At 31.6% G+C, this 20,239-nt stretch overlaps 1 protein-coding gene across 1 annotated transcript in view; it reads right to left on the reverse strand.

Annotated features, from left to right (window-relative positions):
* Window positions 1–17,312, reverse strand: part of LOC139504441 (serine/threonine-protein phosphatase 6 regulatory ankyrin repeat subunit C-like) — a 34,587-nt gene extending 17,275 nt beyond the window's left edge. The window contains exons 1-7 of the mRNA XM_071294526.1: window positions 17,190–17,312; window positions 8,612–8,789; window positions 6,621–7,042; window positions 6,013–6,181; window positions 4,858–5,045; window positions 1,585–1,612; window positions 957–1,016 (exon numbers count right to left, since the gene is read on the reverse strand). Of these exons, the coding sequence (XP_071150627.1) occupies window positions 957–1,016; window positions 1,585–1,612; window positions 4,858–5,045; window positions 6,013–6,181; window positions 6,621–7,042; window positions 8,612–8,711 (967 nt within the window). The 5' untranslated portion in view covers window positions 8,712–8,789; window positions 17,190–17,312. The remainder of the gene's footprint in view (window positions 1–956; window positions 1,017–1,584; window positions 1,613–4,857; window positions 5,046–6,012; window positions 6,182–6,620; window positions 7,043–8,611; window positions 8,790–17,189) is intronic.
* Window positions 17,313–20,239: the final 2,927 nt, after the last annotated feature.

Raw genomic sequence — 20,239 nt, forward strand, 5'->3', positions numbered from 1 at the left:
GTACCACTGCCTAAACCCATACCAAATTTTATCACTTATCAATTTTTGATCCCACGCTGATCGTATTACAAATTTAGTAAAAAGTTGAAGACACGAATGCTGTTGCATTCACCATAGGAAGCAACACGTCTTAGACTCGCGTTTAATCTGAAAACAGACCAGATAACAATGAGACTCAAATATAGGAAACTTGCAAACTCTTTTGTGTTTGTATTAGGTTTTTTATTACAAGTAGTTGTTTTAGCTTAACTGAAGAGCCAATAATTGTGGAAATGTGAATCTTACGCATTAAAATGTTACCCTTATGTTTTACTACCACTGAGTTGATATCTCTGCTGGTTAGATCCTGGGATATCATTGGTCAAGTAGCCAGTTCTTTAGTACTTCAGCACTGACATCACAATACGGATATTGTATGATGAAATTTGATTTTAAACAAATAGTAAAAATTAGGAATTATATCTCTTGCACGAAGAGCTCTCATTCCTTGACCACATTTGGCTATACTTAAAGGTTTTTTTTTAGTTTTATAAGCTCTGCAACGTTTGTATTTCTCTTTTGAACATGCTTCAAATAGCATCATCACTGAAGCAACATAGATTGGAAAAAAATTCATCTCGCGTATTAAAATATGTCTTATCGGGGCCTTTTATAGCTGACTATGCGGTATTGGCTTTTCTCATTGTTGAATGCCGTATGGTGACCTATAGTTATTAATGTCTGTGTCATTTTGGTCTTTTGTGGATAGTTGTTTCATTGGCTATCATATCATATCTTCTTTTTTATATATTTACTGTTGTTTTTTCTTCAAATATGGAACGTAAATTATTGTGCCAGGAGGTTGGTTCTGAAAATAAAAACTGGATATGGCACACAACCTTCATCAATATAATATAAACTGGTGCGCTTTCAAGATCATTGACAATAGGGAGTCAGTAAACTATAGGTATGCATACCTCGAATATGTTTTGGAATATGATCTTCAACTTGGTTTTTTATTTCCTTTTTCAGGTAATCTGAAAAATAATTCAGTAACTCAAGTTGCAATACATTTTGTACATCAATTTTTTATTAATGTTTTAATTACTTCTTGTTTTTCTTTCTTTATTACTGTCTTAAATAAAATTACTATTGTTATTTTGATATAAAATTCTTTCTGTGAACTTTATTTTTCTGATTCTGCTTCTGTGGTTTTTTTTTAGTGCTCCGCTTATAATGTTGATATTTGCTTTTTATAAATTATTTTGCCATCGATGATGTTGTTCATTTTTTGGTCTGGAATGTAAGTATTTTTCATTTCAAGGCCATTAATAGATCATTATAGGGTGTAGTTTTCCTCATTTCCGACGACCCTGTGTTGATATTTACAGTAATAAACTGATCTGCAGGCCGCAGCCTGATGAGACAGTCGAAATGCAATTGCTGGTCAGTTGTTAAACACAAATCAAATTAGTTAATATGCTATGAATTCTATGAGACAATATTGGGACAACTATATGGATGGTTAATAAATCTTAAGAACAAAACAATGTGTTCGAATAAAAGAATAAAGTGTTCTGTGACGGAAACAATGACTTTACTCACCTAATGTTTCATTATGCTCTTTAGTTTTCTGAAAAATAAGTGGGTACCTTTAAGATCACTTGATACCACCATGTTTTTTTTTTGTATTAGTCTCTGATAAATTCACACTTTAAAAACATTGGGCATAATTTATCATTGTGTCAAATTAAGAAATACCTGGCATGAGTAAAGTGTGATCCTGGCGAGTACTACAGAAGATAAATCACACAATATGTCATTGCATATAAGAAGGTATTCAATTCATCTCTGGAAGTTAACCAATACAATTTTCACTCTTTTTTCTTATGTACAAGTTTTAGTTAAGATGTAGCTTCGTGTTGCAAAATTATTCAATAGAAATACACAAAAAAAGAATGGTGCTTGGAATAACCCAAAATGGAACAAAATATTATACTGCAATGAACTGTTGGATTAAATTCCAACAACTGTCAAATTTACGGGAATAAATTTGTTCAACCTTATTTCGTGTGCAAGAAGTAAAAACACAAAAATACTGAACTCCGAGGAAAATTCAAAAAGGAAAATCCAAAATCAAAAGGCAAAATCAAAAGTCCAAACACATCAAACGAATGGACAACAACTGTCATATTCCTGACTTGGTACAGACATTCTCTAATGTAGAAAATGGTGGATTGAACCTGGTTTTGTAGCTAGCCAAACCTCTCACTTTTATGACAGTCGTATCAATTTCAATTACATTGTCAACGATGCATGAACAAAACAAACATACTCAAAGAGTAAAAAATGTCAAAAATAGGGGTACAGCAGTCAATATTGTGTTATCATCTTAATATCACTATAAAAACAACAAATGTAACGAAGAAGCACAAAAAGGCATACATCAAATTTAACATACTCATTTTGTTTTTCTTACGACTTAACTTATCTATTAACTGAATGTGATGTACCTTAACTCAAAGCTATTACATAAATATAGCTACAGAAATAAAGCAGTGAAACCAATCAGTTAAGCTCTTTAGTTAAGAGTTTTGAAAAAGAAATATCAATGAAAGCCTCAATCTATGATGGAAAGATACGATATGGATGCTCGTATTAGATACAAAGCAATGGGAATATGTGTGTAGAAAAGAAGTTATATGACCCAAAATAATGGCTTATTGTTTATATTTGCTGAATCGAGCACACCTGTAAATAAGCAAAACATGAAAAGATAAACTTTTCACAGAGAGATATGTTTCGCTTTTTTTGTAATTTCGATTGAAATATACAAATGTTAAACTTAAAATACAAATGTAGTAATACCTTAAGATGTCAGTTAAGCAAAATGTTCAAAGAGATTGAACCATGACTGGGCCAATCAATATCCATGGAAATGAGATGTGCCAATGCTAATATAATGGCATACCAAATATCATTTTCTAACCACTCAAGGTTCTCGATAAACTGACATAATAACAAACTAGTTCCTTAATATTGAGGAAGTTTCAAAGTCAATATACCATTACTAAGGACACTGGATTCTGAATATCACTGACCTACCATTAATAGTTCCACATAAACTGATCTTATCTCAGAAACAACATACATTGCATATACGTCTCGCATTTTGAATACGTCAAAGCGAGACAAAAAATGGATAAACATTTTGATTGAGGAAAAAACAAATAACACAATTTCATTTAATTTGACTCATTGTAGATGTTTTATTGATGGTCATATTTGTTGTTCAAAGGTTTTATCTATCTAAACACATGTTCATGATACTAGGCAAGAATGTTTTATTGATGGTCATATTAGTTGTTCAGAGGTTTTATTTATCTAAACACATGTTCATGATACTAGGCAAGAAACACCCACATATGTAAAAACTGTCTTTAGCATGTTTAGAGAACAATAGTTTTCTTGATTCATTACTTCAGTAATTATCATAACGTGCATGATATTATTTTCCTTCTACATTTATTCTCTATCTCAAATTCTAATTTTAGTTGACAATGAAGGCTGGTTGAAAAAAAAATTTTCAACAAAACAATTGATTTTAGCTCCCAAATGTGAACTTCCCATTCATATGTATCAAATATTTCAGCAAAGCCAACATATTTATCCTAGTTCATGTGATATTCCTGTCCTTGTACATGTATTTCCTATTTTGATTTCTTAGATACAGGGTTGTTTCTCTAAAGAGGATATAAACCATGAGTTCCAAGTGTTGAAATTGAAGACGTAAAATTTTATAGATACCACCAAAAGTTAGTTGACTGTTATTGAATATCTAGTTTTTATATATATATATAAAGTAACCATGCATTGTCTCGAAATATAAATGTTATCTGTACAAGGCTTAGAAACAGGTAGAAAGCGAGACTGTGCCGAGCATTTCTACCTGTTTCGAGCCGAGTGCAAATAACATTGATATTTCGAGACAATTTTTGGTTATTCTTTATATACTGCAACTCTTATAACTGTTCTAAATGAAGTATTTAGGGTAAAAACCTTAATGTCTTAATTTTGAGCGGAAGACTTAAAATTTCCGCGAACCTGTATGTTTTATTGACGTCATAAATAAAACTCTACGGGGATGCATTGTCAACTTCATAAACAAGCAGATATGAATATACGGTCAATGCAATTTGACTGCTCAAATAGCACAGCTGCAGTATATATGATAGCTGAAAGGTTCCAATCGTTATTACAATCCCACCCATCTTTTCCCGAATGTATGGAGCACGATCAGCTTACTCGTTAAGGGCATCATCCCAAGTTTTTAGTGCGGTTCGTGATGCTCAGTTTTAAGTTTTTTTTTAGTCGTGGTTTTATATACTGTATCAGTCTATTTGTCTCTATATTTCTAGCCGTGGTTTGTCAGTTATGTTTTACTTATGGGTTAAAATGTTCCTAATAGTATCCATCGTCTTTTTCAATTGCTTTTACGAAAAATGCAGACATGGAAGGAAATACTTATTGAAGGGTCATTAACACAAAACAATAAGTTGATGAGTTTGCTTTGTTTAATAATTAAATATATCAAACAGGGAAATAAAAATTATAAAAAGAATAGGACAGAAGTGGTTACAGTCAGACAGGTACAAGTAATAGATTATGACACTCATTCAACCATTAAGACCACAAATATGTCATGCCAATGTTAACATGTATATGTGCTATTTCATCATAAATTAAGCAATATATTTCGAAATAAAACAAAAAGATTTCATCTTTTTTTATTTCCGAAAATATCAATAATACTTTTTGGAGTCATGATAGTTGATTTATAATATTGACATTATCATATTATTTGAAAATTTTACATACACTTTCTAAGATCTGTATCCTTTGCTGTAAATCGTAATCTATTCTTGTTAATTCTTCTTGGACTCCGATAAACTGACTGTCTGCTTCAGAACACAAAGTCTGTACATAACTACTAAGAATGTGTGTCTGCTGACGAATCTCCCCAACTATCTCTAAACCAAGAGTTGTTCCACTAAGGAAATGCTGACCTGTTAAACAAGACCATTTACTTGCATATTCATGTATAGATTGAGATTACCTGTGTTTGATTTTGACCACAGTAACAAATTATATATTTAAGCTCACTGCCAGTAAACGAATTTGTTGTACTTTCTGTGGGTTTTTTTAATAGAATAAATTACCGTGGTCTAGATCATGTAATATATTTATTATGTATCTATTAATTCATTCATATGCATTAAATATCCTTAGGCCAATATCCTTTTTTAAAATATTTAAATAATTTTCAAAATACCAGCTGATTGCACAAAACTACATGTGGAGCTAAATTTGACTCCTATTTTATAAAAATGCATTATTTTAAACATCACAGAGAAAAAAGAAACAGTTAAAACACGATTACAATCTGCATACCCATACTTAAGACCCAGGTGCATCAGCAAAGTATCTTTGTTTTACAGTCAAATTTATAATGGACTAATCACTATGGCAAGATTATATCAAATGTTAACAAATGTTTTGGTTTAATGAAGAGAAACCTAAAAGTATCTAACACGAATCTCAAAACCTATGCATACCAATCCAAAGTGAGACCAAACTTGATTATTATGCTCTTAATTAATACAAACAACGGAATACAACACAAACATGGCAATGGTACAGAGGCGTGCTGCCCGTTAAGTGTGTAACAACTAATACATTATCAGTAGTGCTACATCTTTGATAAAACCATTTTGAATGGACCTAACTTGCAGAGCACTGCCTCAAAGCAGACTGATTATGTTCTTCAAAGTTATCATAAACTCATTGCAATTCCATCGCTGGTCCTTCTCTATCTTATACTAAAATAAGAAAATCACATACACAATCATTTCGGCAAATATCCACCTCACAAGAAGGCTACATGTGGTTATTTTTTCCACATTTAACAATATAATTGAACATATTACCACTATAAAACAGTACATTTAGCATGCAATACATTTAATCATATACCATTTGTTGCCCAAGTATTTAGTTCACCCAAGATCCTGTTCTCTTCTATGTTACTTAGTCCAATGTCCTTTACAAGCTGTCCCATTAGATTGAATAAATCTGTATATTTTCCTGTTGTCCATTCTCTGAAGTCGCAATGTGCCCAGGGATTACGTATGTCTGATCGTATCTATACAATTTAAATAGAAGGATACATGTTTAGTCGATTTCATATGCGATGATAGAAAAAATGCCCTTTCTTTTAAACTAAAGGAGTAACTGTGATATTAAATTTAACTGACATTAAACTCATATCTTTCCAAGTGTTAAATTTGCAGAATTTAAAAAGTAACAGGAGATGACTAGGAGACATTTAAAACTAGGTTTAATCCACCATTTTCCTACATTTGAAAATGCCTGTACCAAGTCAGGAATATTACAGTTCATGTGCTAAAGACTTTCCTATTAAATTTTCCTCTGAGTTCAGTATTTTTGTGATTTCACTTTTCAATATTAAAAGGTCATAGGAAAACGGAAATACAAAAAAATACCGACAATTTAAATAATTCCGTAAAGGACTTTAAACACATGTAATGATGCATCTAGTAACATATCTTAAAAGTGTATACCTTCTCAGCATCAGTTTGTATAATTGGTGGAAATGAACTGATGTTGATAACTAAACCTAGCAATGCAGATGAGTCACATGACTCATTAAAGCCAGTGTATTGGGCCATATTAGGCTGTAGGAACAATTTTGACAAATCCACATGACTCGTTACTTTGTAATCATAACTCCTATAATTCTTGTTCAATCTTCTATTGTTGTTGACTGATTCATAGTTCAGATAATATCTATTTGTAACTGGATATTGTTTAAGATATCCATTGCAGCTCTGTGTATCTATGAAGTTGCTGGATACCAGTGAACTATACAAATTGCTGAGAATAGGATCAACATATTTTCTCAGTAGAGGAGAAATAATTGAATGTAGACATATTCCAATAATCAGCCATCTTTTCTTCTCCTCATCTAAATCTCCTGGTGGACCTAGAAGAAAATCAATGTGGAGGAATTAAGTACATAAACTTGAAAAAAAAAGGAAATTTAATTTATTTTCTGGTCTTCCTTTTCAAACATTTTTTTAAATTTATTTTTGATTTCGTTTAAGGATTTGTTAAGGACGAAAATAATTATTTGAAAAGAAAACATGGTAGAATTTAACAACCATGGTACATTTGTAGACTGACCTTATATATAATCATGGTAAAGGATGTTAGTGCAAACCTATTATTTATTTTTTTTATTAAGTTTTACATTAGAAGTTCACACTATTTTGTTTCACATCTTCATTTGTAATATTTTTGCAGTTTCAACTGTTGATTTCGTTCATATTCGTCCCCTCGCATGCCTTGTAGAATAAACAAGATTGCTGGCCTCAAGTTAGGCAGGTTTCGGTTCGCTTGCCATCCAGGTCAAACCAGTGAATTGAAAATGTATTTGCAGCATCTCCATTAAACCTGTCCACTTATAGACCTAGCATGACGTGTCTGTGTTGGGAGACTATCATTTAATGGACTGTTACTATAGGATCTAGCACATTAATATCTCAGCTTACTGTGCTGGTATAGTAACAAAGTCTGATTCATTATCAGATTACATTGTCAATTCACGTTATAATTTGCCACTGAACATTTTACGCAAATATATCTTCATCCTCCTATCAAATTCTCATATACAAACTTGTTTACCCGTACATCATCCTTCCTTTGCAAAACCAAACAAATAACAAACAGACAACACTATACACCTTTTAACCAAGTATATACTCAAAACATAACACAGCTCAACATCTCCCAAAGAAACAAAAATCGAAACCCTGACCACTAGCACACCTTCAATATATTTACAAACCGCAAGCAAAGTGAACATTTCATAGCATTTAATTTATAGGATGAATTATTTAGAATATGTATCTATATATATGCTCATAGTAGGACAGACGCATGAACGGACGGACGGTGGACAGACGAACAGATGCACGAACATACGGACGGGGAGGGGCTCAGACATACAGATTGGGTAAAACAATATGCCCTCTAATTTTTAGCAGGGATTGCATATTCACTAGATATATATTAACAGCCAGCAAAAAGAAAACCTGCAGCTAGCATTCAAACTATAAGAGGATTTACAATATGAACATTAAAATGGGACGGACGGACGGACGGAAGGACAGACGAACGGACAACGATATACAATAAAACGTCCCGTAAAGGGACGTATAAAAACCCGACAAAAATTATTTAAATAAAAAATGTTAGATTACACAAATGAAAGAACACCAATAATTAAATTTTTTATGAAATCAAAACAAGCTCAATTTTGGACCCCAATTTGGACCAACTGTGCACACAATAAAAAATCTGAATACATCCTTTGATAAAGCATATCAAAGAACCCCATTCAACAAAAACAAATGTAAATAAAGGATTGTGTTATCCCGGCCGACAACTTTCTCGTATTTGCTAATTTTTTTTTATTTGTTACTAATAGTATGTGTTCTCTGTATAATCCAACTAAAATATATAAAACAAAATCTGTTGAATAGGATGATACCTGTATTTCTTGGTACTTTTGTCTGTATGTCTTCTACGTCCTTCTGTAAATCAGGTGGTATCGTTCGTTTTAATGGTCCAGGTTCTGGGGGTTCAGTCATTTTGTTACTTTTCAATATATCCTTAATTCACTCTTATCGTAACATCAATCTTTCACATAACTATTCCTCAGTCAATAACTGCAAATAAATTAATAAAACATATCCTCTTACAGATTATAAAGTGTACATAAAATAAATCATTAAAGTTTGAGTTAAACTGTAAACAAAATCAGAAAAATAACGAATTTAAAGAGTACCTGTTGTTTCATTTCATATGTCTACTGAGAAACCAACAATGAGTAAGACCCCTGAAATATCATTAAAACATTAATATTTAAATTTCTAATCATAAAAATAAGGTTAAGATCAAATGTACAATTATAATAGCACATGATTTGTTGTATTTTTCTAAGTTTTCATAGTTATGGAAACTACATTATGTATCAATTACACCTTGTAGGTGTTAATCGAATTAATCTAATTTAAACTGTTTTTAATAATTTCAGAGAGGGGTCCCTTCGGCAATTTAACCATATGTTATTAAAAAGCATGATACATGTAAAATATCCAATTTTTTTAAACAACATCTGTTTTTAAATAGTTATAAGTATTACATAGTATTTGGAATGAATGAAAAATTAAAGAAAAAATCTAGAAAAACATGTTCTTAGCCATAGTAATTTGAAACCCTTACAATGAAATTTGACACAACCCTCTGAAATTAGTATTTGGTAAAAATAAAACATATGTATACAGATTTGAATAAATTATATATGCATAATATATTTAATTTACTTGTGATGGTGTCTTAACTATGTGTAAAGCAAAGATGTCTACACATTATTAACTGTCCATTGCACGGTTATTCAGACTGAAACACTCAAGGCTACATATATTTACCAAAACATTACATGGAGAACAAAAAAATCAAAAAAAAATCAGCATACATTTTCAAACATTTTTGCGTCTTGATTGTACAAATGTAGCATCATGAACAGCAATATCGACACTCAGTAGTATACAAATGTACATTGTATGTAGTATACCTTTATCAGTATATGCTGATACACGTAGATGATGTTTTAGCAATACGTTATTATCCTTGATATTTCATTCACTATTACATGTTTCAGTTAAGAAAGCAAATTGTTTCTTATCTCTAATTGTTCACGATGTCCTGGAAAGAAGTTGTCGATTCTTGGGTTAATATATAAAATTCATATGGTCGCTGAATAACAACAGCATAAACATCATTTACGACAAACTTGTCTGCATCAGCGTAATCTAAAATTCTAGTCCTAATACTGAAATTATAGACAATCGGTGGTTTTCTTCTCGAATTCAAGTACTGCCTAAAAGTTCGTAACAAAATAAAAAAGTACTTATCATCATCAGCGTTAAACAGTGGAGATGGACATGCGGTAATCGATGTATATCTCATACAAGTCATTAAAATAACAATTAAACATCTTCGTTGTTGTAAAACAGTTGTTCATTCATTGTACTTGATTGTGTAACTTCTATTTAAACTTGATCAATTAGAAAGACAATTTTGTCTAAGTGTATATAAAATGTAGGTCAAACGCACGATTTCGTACACACGTTGTTCTCGATTGTTCCGCACACACATGTATCATATGTTATTTGATTACAAGCAATGGCCGGGTGTTCGCATATATAAATCTCTCAGAATGAGTCGACAACAATAGTCAAAGGTTACAGAAAAGTTGGCAACAACTGAGGAGCAGTTTAAGCAGATGTGAAGGACAACCGTGATAATTTACCTATGGCAGCCCTACAACTTTATAAGGACGGTAAATTTAGGAAGCTAAAAAGACAAATGAGCGACCAAATAAAAAAGGATTCCATGGACACTATGCTAGCCAACGACAAAATGGTTAAATATCAATTGGCAGGCTAAACTCAATCAAAAAACGTAAATGAAATGTTCCTTCACATACAAATGTTCACAAATCTTGCTCTGTAATTCTAAGACAAAATGTAATGTCTGCACATTGTGTTTTTCTTCTGCTTTGTGTTTTGGTATCTAAATATGTTGGACAACCAAGAACGGACTACCTGTTAATGTCATGGCAACCCGACCCCTTGTGAAAATACTATAATGTCTGGATATCGTTGTTTTTGTTGAATTTGATGAAAGAGTTCTTTTTAGGATCATTTCCAATATCTGTCCTTGTAATTGTTTTATGTGAAAAAAGTATATAAAATGATAAAATGTTGAAGATATTTCCGCGTATAGTTGCATACATTTAAGAAATTATCAAAGTGTTACAATGTGTAAACAGCAAAAATTTAAAAGAAAAGCCCCCCCCCCCCCCCCCCCCCCCCAAAAAAAAACAGTTTAAAAGAGACGTGTTTTTTTTTAATACCAAAGTAAAATTATCTTCACAAAAATTATGTTTATGTTATTATTGCATTTGATAGTAAAAATGGATTTAATTGCAAATTAAGCAAAGATATTACAAAAAGTCCAAATACTTGATAAAAGAAAATTTAATCCTAGATTACTCAATAGTTTATGTCGTGTTTGTTTTCATCGTTAAAAAAATGTCTAAGAGGGTATACTTGTTTTTCTTTAAATATTAAGTATAGAAATAACAAATATAAGACAACACACGGAAAGGCTGTAGATTTGTAAAAAAATGTATATGGTATGCATTGAAAAACAGGGATACATAACACGCAAAAATTTGGAATGATGGCAAACTTTCTCGTTATAAGGTAGTGATAATTACAAGTTGAGACAAATATGCGTCCGAAGCGCTTTTCTGGATTTACCTGCATCACGAATTCTCAAAGCCAAATATTTGAATCCGAAGATGTATAAGTACCGAAACCATTGAAAAGCTATATGACAAATAATATCTGAAATAAATAGCCAAATTCGTCTAAAGTCAGAGCATCATCGCCAGTTTCTATATGCTAGTAAAGATATGAGGAAGGCTTAAAAGTATATCGAGGTATCGACCCAGTCTCCAAAAATTTACACACTACTTTTTAATAGTCATGTTAGTGTGCATTCGAATTGGGTACGTTTCTACTGAATAATCAACATTGATATTTAAACTTTTGAGAACAACTTCCTAATAGTTATCTCAAGGAATATTTTGATTGTTTGTGTTCGCATTAAAATTATTACGTAAAAAATAATAGTTAGCTTTATCACTGAAGTAACTCCAGCATTACTAAATTAAAATAAAAAAGTAATATATTTCGGGAAAAAATAGTCTTAAAAAAACACGACTTCTTTTTAAAATGAAGCGACGTAATAGCACGTCTCTAGCGGAAATTGGGGCAAAGTTCTCCCTTAATTTGTTTGTTAAATTAAAAAGCCATTACATGGTATTTTCGTTTTTTTTGCACTTGAAATTTTATGACATGATTTATAGTAATGGAAAAAGTAAGACTATTACATTCATCTGCCATTTTTTTCAACATTATTCACATGTGCGTAAAATAAATAGGTGTCTTCTATTCCATTCGCAATTAGAACTAATTTGCAATTAAAAGTACACGTGTATGGGGAAAATAAAACAAGTCATTTAATTCAATTTCGAAGGGAGAGCATATTTATTTATTTTGCCTGTGTGCTTAATTCAAAATTAGAGAATCATTGCAAAGTTACATTGTCAAAGTTCATTTCAGATTGCATTTCTGTAAATATTGACAATGCAATCTCCCATGATAACTCCTTTTACGGCTAAAACTGTACCACTTTTAATATGAAGTTTAAACACAATCTTATCCTAGAATTGAAAGGTCATATGCACCACAATTATTTCAAAGGACAACATATAGGGCTGTGCGGCATATTTTCAACGTTGATATGCCCTGAACTTCTCAGAGTTTAAACTAACACTCAGTTTCTTAACTACCCCCACCTCGAATGAAAGGTTACCGCAGATTTCAATGTAAACAATATGCACATGTTAATTTAATGGTAACATTACCAAGTTATGTCTCTGTTAGATGGAACAAAGATTAATTATTTTTAAGGAATCAGTTTGCCAACGCTGTGATAACAGGGACAAATTAAAACTCTATATTTGATTCATTAAAAATATAGCAATCATTACAATGAAAAAGGGCGAAAGATACAGAAACAGCTTTAATAAAAAAAAAATAAGTTAATATCTAAAGGTTGCAGTCTTGTAACTGACTACTCCACAGGGTTACATGCAAAACAGCTGAATAAAAAAATGAAAAATTGCTACATAGAAAAAAACTGTGCAACTATTATTTTCATCACAAGTTAAAGATTTCATTGAAAAAAAATCTTTCTATGTTCTCTTTAATTGAAAATCATATTATGTAATACCATCAAAATCTCAATTTGCCTCAAACTATTGTGCTTTATATCTATAAATACTTGTGAATGGTGTCTAGTATGAAAAAGCATAATTATTTCATAATTTCAGAGTTTTTTTAGTGTAACTTGATTATTTTCTTTTGCCATGTGATTATGGATCCGATTTTCCGAATTGATTCAGTAGTTCAGTATTTTTGTTATTTTACTTTTTTTGATACCCCAAGATTTTTTTCTCTCTTAAAAAGTCCTTAAATCTTGATGTTCTATCATTCTGGACACACAAAAGTTCACATGAGCTACTTCCTTGAAGTGAGAATATGAAAAAATTATCATATGCAGGTTGCAGTCTTGTAATTGACTGCTCCGTAGGCTTAGATGCAAAACAGCTGAACTTTGAAAATAAAAAAAATAAAAAATGATCAATAGAAAAAAACAGTTTCATGTTCATACCATGTATGTACTAATGTGAATTTGTGATTTAATCGAGAGAGAAAAGGTGGGTCATGTCACGTAGAATAAAAAGGTACGTAATCCTGAAGTCAAAACATTTTTTTTCTACTTTCTGTTTGCTGTTTTTACTAGGCTGCACCACTTCCATAAGACAGTTTAATTTCTTGACAATTTATAACGCTTGCTTATTTGTAATTATTAGGACACTGGGTAATACACGCCCAGGGTTTTGTTAAGACACTTAAGAGTAAAATAGAGTTACGGCGTAGAAGTTGTGGCGACGTTACTATGGATATAAATAACGTCGTCAAATATTTTCTGGCAAAAAATCAAACTTCGACACAGAGTAGCTTGAAAAGTATCTTGGTCGCTAAGGACTTGCTTTACACCGGTGGATTCGTCTTTCATGTTTGAAACGAATATCATTTAAAACAAATTGCAAAGACATCCGATAATGTTGATGACTTATATAATAGCATTTGTGTTTTTAGTGTGTCATGTTCTTTATTGCAAACACTCGTATCTCAAAAATAGAAACGGCCACCCCCTTTTTTTATTTTCTGTTGTAATTTTACAAGCATAATTCATATTTGAAATTTAAAAAAAATATGTTGAGTAGTTTAATTGCGTACACTTCGACATAAAGTCGAAAACAAAAAAGTTTAAATGTTTAAATGAAAAGAAATGTATTGTATTACCAATATATCAGTTACATCATTCAAACGATCTACGTTATTGGTCATTCATTTTAAAGTTTAACTATCAAATAACATCAACATTAGTAATCTGTTTTGTTAACTAGCTGATAATAGATTTTAAATAACGAAACAATAGAGAGAATACAAATTTCTTCTTTTGAACTTACGAGGGCAGCTAGGTGGAAAAATTTCATAAACGTAAGATTTATATTCATGTGAAATATATAATATTACAGTTTTCTACATTGTAAATTAGCTTGTATCTATGGAAAGTATCTATAATTAGACTAACAACTAAGCTTTAAGGACACACCATTGATAAACTCCAATCCCGCCATCTAATCTGTGTTTTTCTAATAATCAAAGGGATATACTTTTCTTGAGTATTTTTTTAGTAAGGACTTGAACAGGCTAAATAAATAATAAAAATCAATAATTAGTGTTGTTCACCATGTTCACTAATCTTCAATGTTATGGAATTGATACAAGTCAGAAATTTAGCTAGCTATAAAATCAGGTTTAATCCACCATTTTCTTCAAAAAAAATGCCTGCTCCACGTCAGGAATATGTCATTTCTAAACTATTCGTTTGATGTGTTTGAGCTTTGATTTTGCAATTCGATAAGGGACTTTTTGTTTGGAATTTTCTTCGGAGTTCGGTATTTTTGTGATTATACCTTCAAAAGACCATGGCGTTGTTAAAGCCGAATTAAAATCACATTTTACGAATTGCTGAATAGAAAGAATTAACATGTGTCATATATTAAAAGACTACATAGAACTCTTTAATAGCGCCCTGGAAATAAATATAACACACTGACCTTTCAACAAAACTTATAAGTGACGTAATCTGAATATCAATATCCTGATAAAACCGCTGTGAAAAACTATGTAATTTGATAAGAAAATTTAAAATTAAAACAAAAATAATATCACGGACGCCATCACGAGTTGGTTGACCGTTATGGAATAACCGTTTCACAAATGATATCGGATATGTTCCTTACGTCGTAACTACAATCCCTTTCCCTTTCATGAATGTGACCTACCGAATTAGACTTTATACCGGATTTGTAATCACATAAGCAACACGACGGGTGCCACATGTGGAGCAGGATCTGCTTACCCTTCCGGAGCACCTAAGATCACCCCGAGTTTTTGGAGGGGTTCGTGTTGTTTATTCTTTAGTTTTCTATGTTGTGTTATGTGTACTATTGTTTTTCTGTTTGTCTTTTTCATTTTTGCCCATGGCGTTGTCAGTTTGTTTTGGATTTATGAGTTTGACTGTCCCTTTGGTATCTTTCGTCCCTCTTTTATCAAGTTTAAAGATGGTTTACGAATGATTCACCACATACATGATTGAGACTGAATTTGAATGGATTTATACGATGAAAGCATTCAAGCACAGATGCTGTCTAACATTCATTTAAATAAGGGGATCGTCAATGCTTATAATAAAAAAGAAATATGATCATTTTTTGCAACCAAATCATTGTTTAATGTAAATTTGGCCTACTTTGTCACGTGTTTCGTTTGAATAGAAAAACGCACCTGTATTTTAAATCATATGAAAAATAAAGAATAACATTCCATGACGTACACGGAAACGTTTGTGTTAGTGTTTTAAACGATACAAAAGCAAGAGGAAGATATTGTTTTATTTAATCTTGATCACATTATTTGGTAAAGGCCACTGAAGTTTTAAAAATAAAGGGTACATAGTAACAAAATGACAGTTAAAAGTTGAACTAATGAAAAGTTAAATCGCAAAAAAGTGAACTGCGAGGAAAATTCCAAACGGAAAGTTCATAATCATAATATTTTAACGGCCAATCATGGTTTGTGTTTGTATTCGTTTGACAGATCATTCATAAGGGGGAAATCAATGGAGGGGGAAATCAATGGATTTCAGTTATTATTACAAGTTCAATACAATTGTTAATATAGTATATCTCAGATGAAACGAACGAGCAAATCAGACAATGCCACATGTTGAAACCTTGAGTTAAGTCTGCTTTTAGAGTAATTTGATAATTAATTATTGAAGGCAAATATTTATTAGTATATTTGATGCAATTACTCTAAATATTATAAATTTTTATTGATCTTAAAATCAGTTTTTGAGCCTTCCTGTTACTTGATAGTAGATTCAAAGACACATAAAGGAACTAGGGAAAGCAAAGAGACAATTGCAAAGCATACAAAAAATCAACAAAAAAGTTATACGGACAGGCCAAATCAAGTAAACCAGATATTTTTTTCGTTGCACATACAACAAGAGAGCTGTAGAGATAACAAACCAAACAGAATGAAGACGTTTACGCTGGTCCAATCATCCTTACCTAGAAAATTAACGAGTACTACCCATAAGAAATCAGACCAAAGAAACGAAGAAGCTTAACAACATGTAAATCCACGAAATGAGGATGTATGACAACATGTCATATCACAAAAAAGGCAGAAGCATTACATACCATCAAACCAAAGAATGAGGACGCATGACAAATTGTCAAATTAAAGAATGAGGATGCATGACACCACGTCGAATCAAAGAATGAGGACACATGACAAAATGTCAAATTAAAGAATGAGAAAGATTGACAACATGTCAAATAAATGAATTTGGAAGCTTAACGACATGTCATATCCAAGAAACGAGAAGGCTTCCTATATGTCAAATCAAAGAAACGAGATTGCTTGACAACACTTCATTCCAAAGAAACTAGGAAGCGTGACAAAATGTCAAAACAAAGAAACGGGGAAGATATTGAGCTGACAAACAGTTGAGCATAATAACAATTAATCTTAACCAAAGAAACTTCGGAAACAAAAAAAAAATCAGCAAGATTATCATGAATGTCAACGATAATATACTTGATCAAGGACATGAACTGAGTTATAAATTATCTTCAGTAGCAAACTCGAAACACGTGTAATTATCAACACTTGAAATAAACCAAACACGATAGTGATTCAAACTTAGATATAGGATATACACGATGAAGTACAAGTGAATACGTTCAAGGAAATTAAAGAAGTTTTATGTTAAAAAAAACTTACCGATGTCTGCAATGGTCGATTTCTATTTTGAAATGATTTCAATAACTTTAAAGGCATTATTTTGGAAAAATCAACTAATCTTCCTCGTGACGCTATTAAATGTCGTGTGTCTACAAGGACAATATTTTGTCACACACAATGAAACACCTCAGTAAATCTGAATACTTCAGTATTCAAAGCTGGTGGAATGTGTTGTATTCATAAATAAAGATTCGGTAAATGATTATATAAGATATCCCTCCGTCCGATACAGTGCAATTCTATAATTTTAAACGAGAGTTTGTCGTGATGTGTATACTTTGAAATATCTCTATCAAGATTGGAGAAATATCAATTTTTACGATACAATCAATTTAATCAAACTCATAAATCGAAATTTAACTGACAACGCCATGGCTAAAAATGAAAAAAAGACAAACAGACAAACAATAGTACACATGACACAACATAGAATACTAAAAAATAAGCAACACGAACCCCACCAAAAACTAGAGGTGATCTCAGGTGCTCTGGAAGGGTAAGCATATCCTGCTCCACATGTGTTACCCGTCGTGTTGCTTATTTGATAACAAATCCGGTAACTAGTCTAATTCGGAAGGTCACATTCATGAAAGAAAAGGGGATTGTAGTTACGACGTAAGGAACATATCCGATATCATATATGAAACGGTTATTCCATAACGGTCAACAACATCGTGATGGCGTCCGTAAAATTTACGAAGGGATGATTTCAACTTCAACATTTGGAACTCTTGGTTTAATAGCTTCCTTGTGAGCAGCAACCCCTATCAAGAAAATCATGATAGGAAATGCAAGCACGGGAATATCGTATCAATTGGGAGATCATATATATACCCCGTCTGCATTTGCTGCTGAAATATTGCTACTTAGAAATGGAAAGTTCACAATTGGAAAACTGAAATCATCTCTTTTGTCGTAAAGTTTTGTTTTCGACCGACCCTCATTGTCAATTTGTTGATGTAGGTCAAGATATGAGGCCGACTTAACTGTATCTGTAGTTTCCTTTATCTTTAGATCCACATAGTCACCAAACTTTGAATTATTTAGTGAAAGAACATCATCAATATAGCGGAAAGTAGAGTTAAAGGATATCGCTAACTTCTTATCTTTCTTACTTAGAGGAAAACAAAACAAGTGAGATCACAAATATTTTTATATAATGCAGATTTGAGATCGAACAAAACACGAATGCATTATAATGAAAATTGTCAATCGTCTGAAGACAGTACACCTTTGTCATATGTTCTCATTGTATTTTAAAGTTTCCTGGTTTCCTTTAACAATAACAACGCTAGAGTTTTATATAGGAACCAAATTGGTGTACACAGATGTATTATTCCCACGTTTCGTTCATACTATACCATATAACTTAACCAAAAGAAGACTTTCAATTGAAAACAATGGGAGAATAAATTTGTAAGGAAGAGATCTGATGAAAATATGAATCAAATTATTAAAACCATTTTTTTTTTTTTAAAGTGAATATTTTCTAAGGGTTAAATATTTTGCAGTGGTGTCTTGCCATGACTTTGTTTGGACTTGTTTATTTGTCCCTAAAGAGATGAGAATTTGAACGCTTAACTTCTAATGATGGTTACTGTAGTACCTATATTACAGATAAATTATCTTTATACTAACATAAGTGTTGAAAGTTATTGGCTGGTCCAATTGAATACGAGGCAGTTGTTTCTTTTGGATAATCCTTGCGTCAACAATTCAAACAGTAGCACGAACATTTCGTTTTCAAATGCCATAAAAGCATCTACTTTAACATGTGTTTTAAATTATATTTATTGTTATGCGTATATATTATTTTGTTTGGTATAAGCAGTATGAAAAAAGCATTGGAAATTCATCATCTTTCGACATTATTTTGAATTATATGAAGAAAGATTTGTTTATCATGAGTTCCTTTTCATGGCAACTGGTTAAGAGTTGTCACGTGCTTTATCCTTTTTTTCAGTCACGTGATTTATCCTTTTTTTCAGTCATGTGATTTATCCTTATTTCTTGACACGTGATTTATTCAAATTTTTTTCTCGTGATTTACCCTCTTTTTTTTCTCACGTGATGTATTCTTTTTGCAGTCGCGTGATTTATCCTTGTTTCTTAGTCACGTGAATGAATGGTTTCAATCACATGTATACAGTTATTGCATAAAAATCATTTGTAACAAAAGTAAATGTCAATCAATTAAGGTTGTAACGAGTTGCACAAAGAACGAAATTGTTATCTGTGATATTTACTTAGCAAATTAACTTTCAATGCTGTATTTAAACTGTGTGTATATATTTAAATATTTTTGTGTTTGTTTTAACGTTTTGTATCCATATCTCCATTTATGTATAAATGGCTCAGGATAAAAGTGATATTGTCTTTTGATATTGTTAAGATGGTAGGATGTGTAAGTTAATAAATGCTAAACATGAACCGTAATTCTTTAATGCGTGTAAGGATTGGGGGAAAGGGATGAAGGAAGGTTAGAGAATCATTTGTATATGAATACATGTAATATGATATTTTTATGTGTACACAAACAATATGTACATAATAAATATGCATGCTTCACTATAGTATATTATTAAATCAATTCCTCATAGTGCGAAGTGCTCCCTTGAAGACGGGATTTTCTATAACAAAACAGAACAGAACAGATCATGTCTTATATTCAATAGAAATGTTTATCTATTATTATTATTTAAAAAAAAAACAGTTTTGCTGAACGTCCAGTTGCAAATATTTGATACATACTCATGGCGATAACAATTTACAAATACAAAAGGTAGGTCCTTGCAATATGTGCATGCCGTCGGGGGTCAAGGTTATGATGATTTTGACTGCCACTGGCAAAGAGATAATATTGAAAATGCATATATGGACAAAAATAAATGCATGCAACAGGCTACTTAAAGAGCCCACCGAAGAGTTGTTGCATTGGCTCTAAATATGCAGAGAGCGTATATCTTACCACATATAAAGAATATAATATAATATATGGTATAATTGTCTCATTGGCAATCATACCAAAT

This window comes from Mytilus edulis, chromosome 14 (assembly GCF_963676685.1).
Source record: "Mytilus edulis chromosome 14, xbMytEdul2.2, whole genome shotgun sequence".
NCBI classification, from domain to species: Eukaryota; Metazoa; Mollusca; class Bivalvia; order Mytilida; family Mytilidae; genus Mytilus; species Mytilus edulis.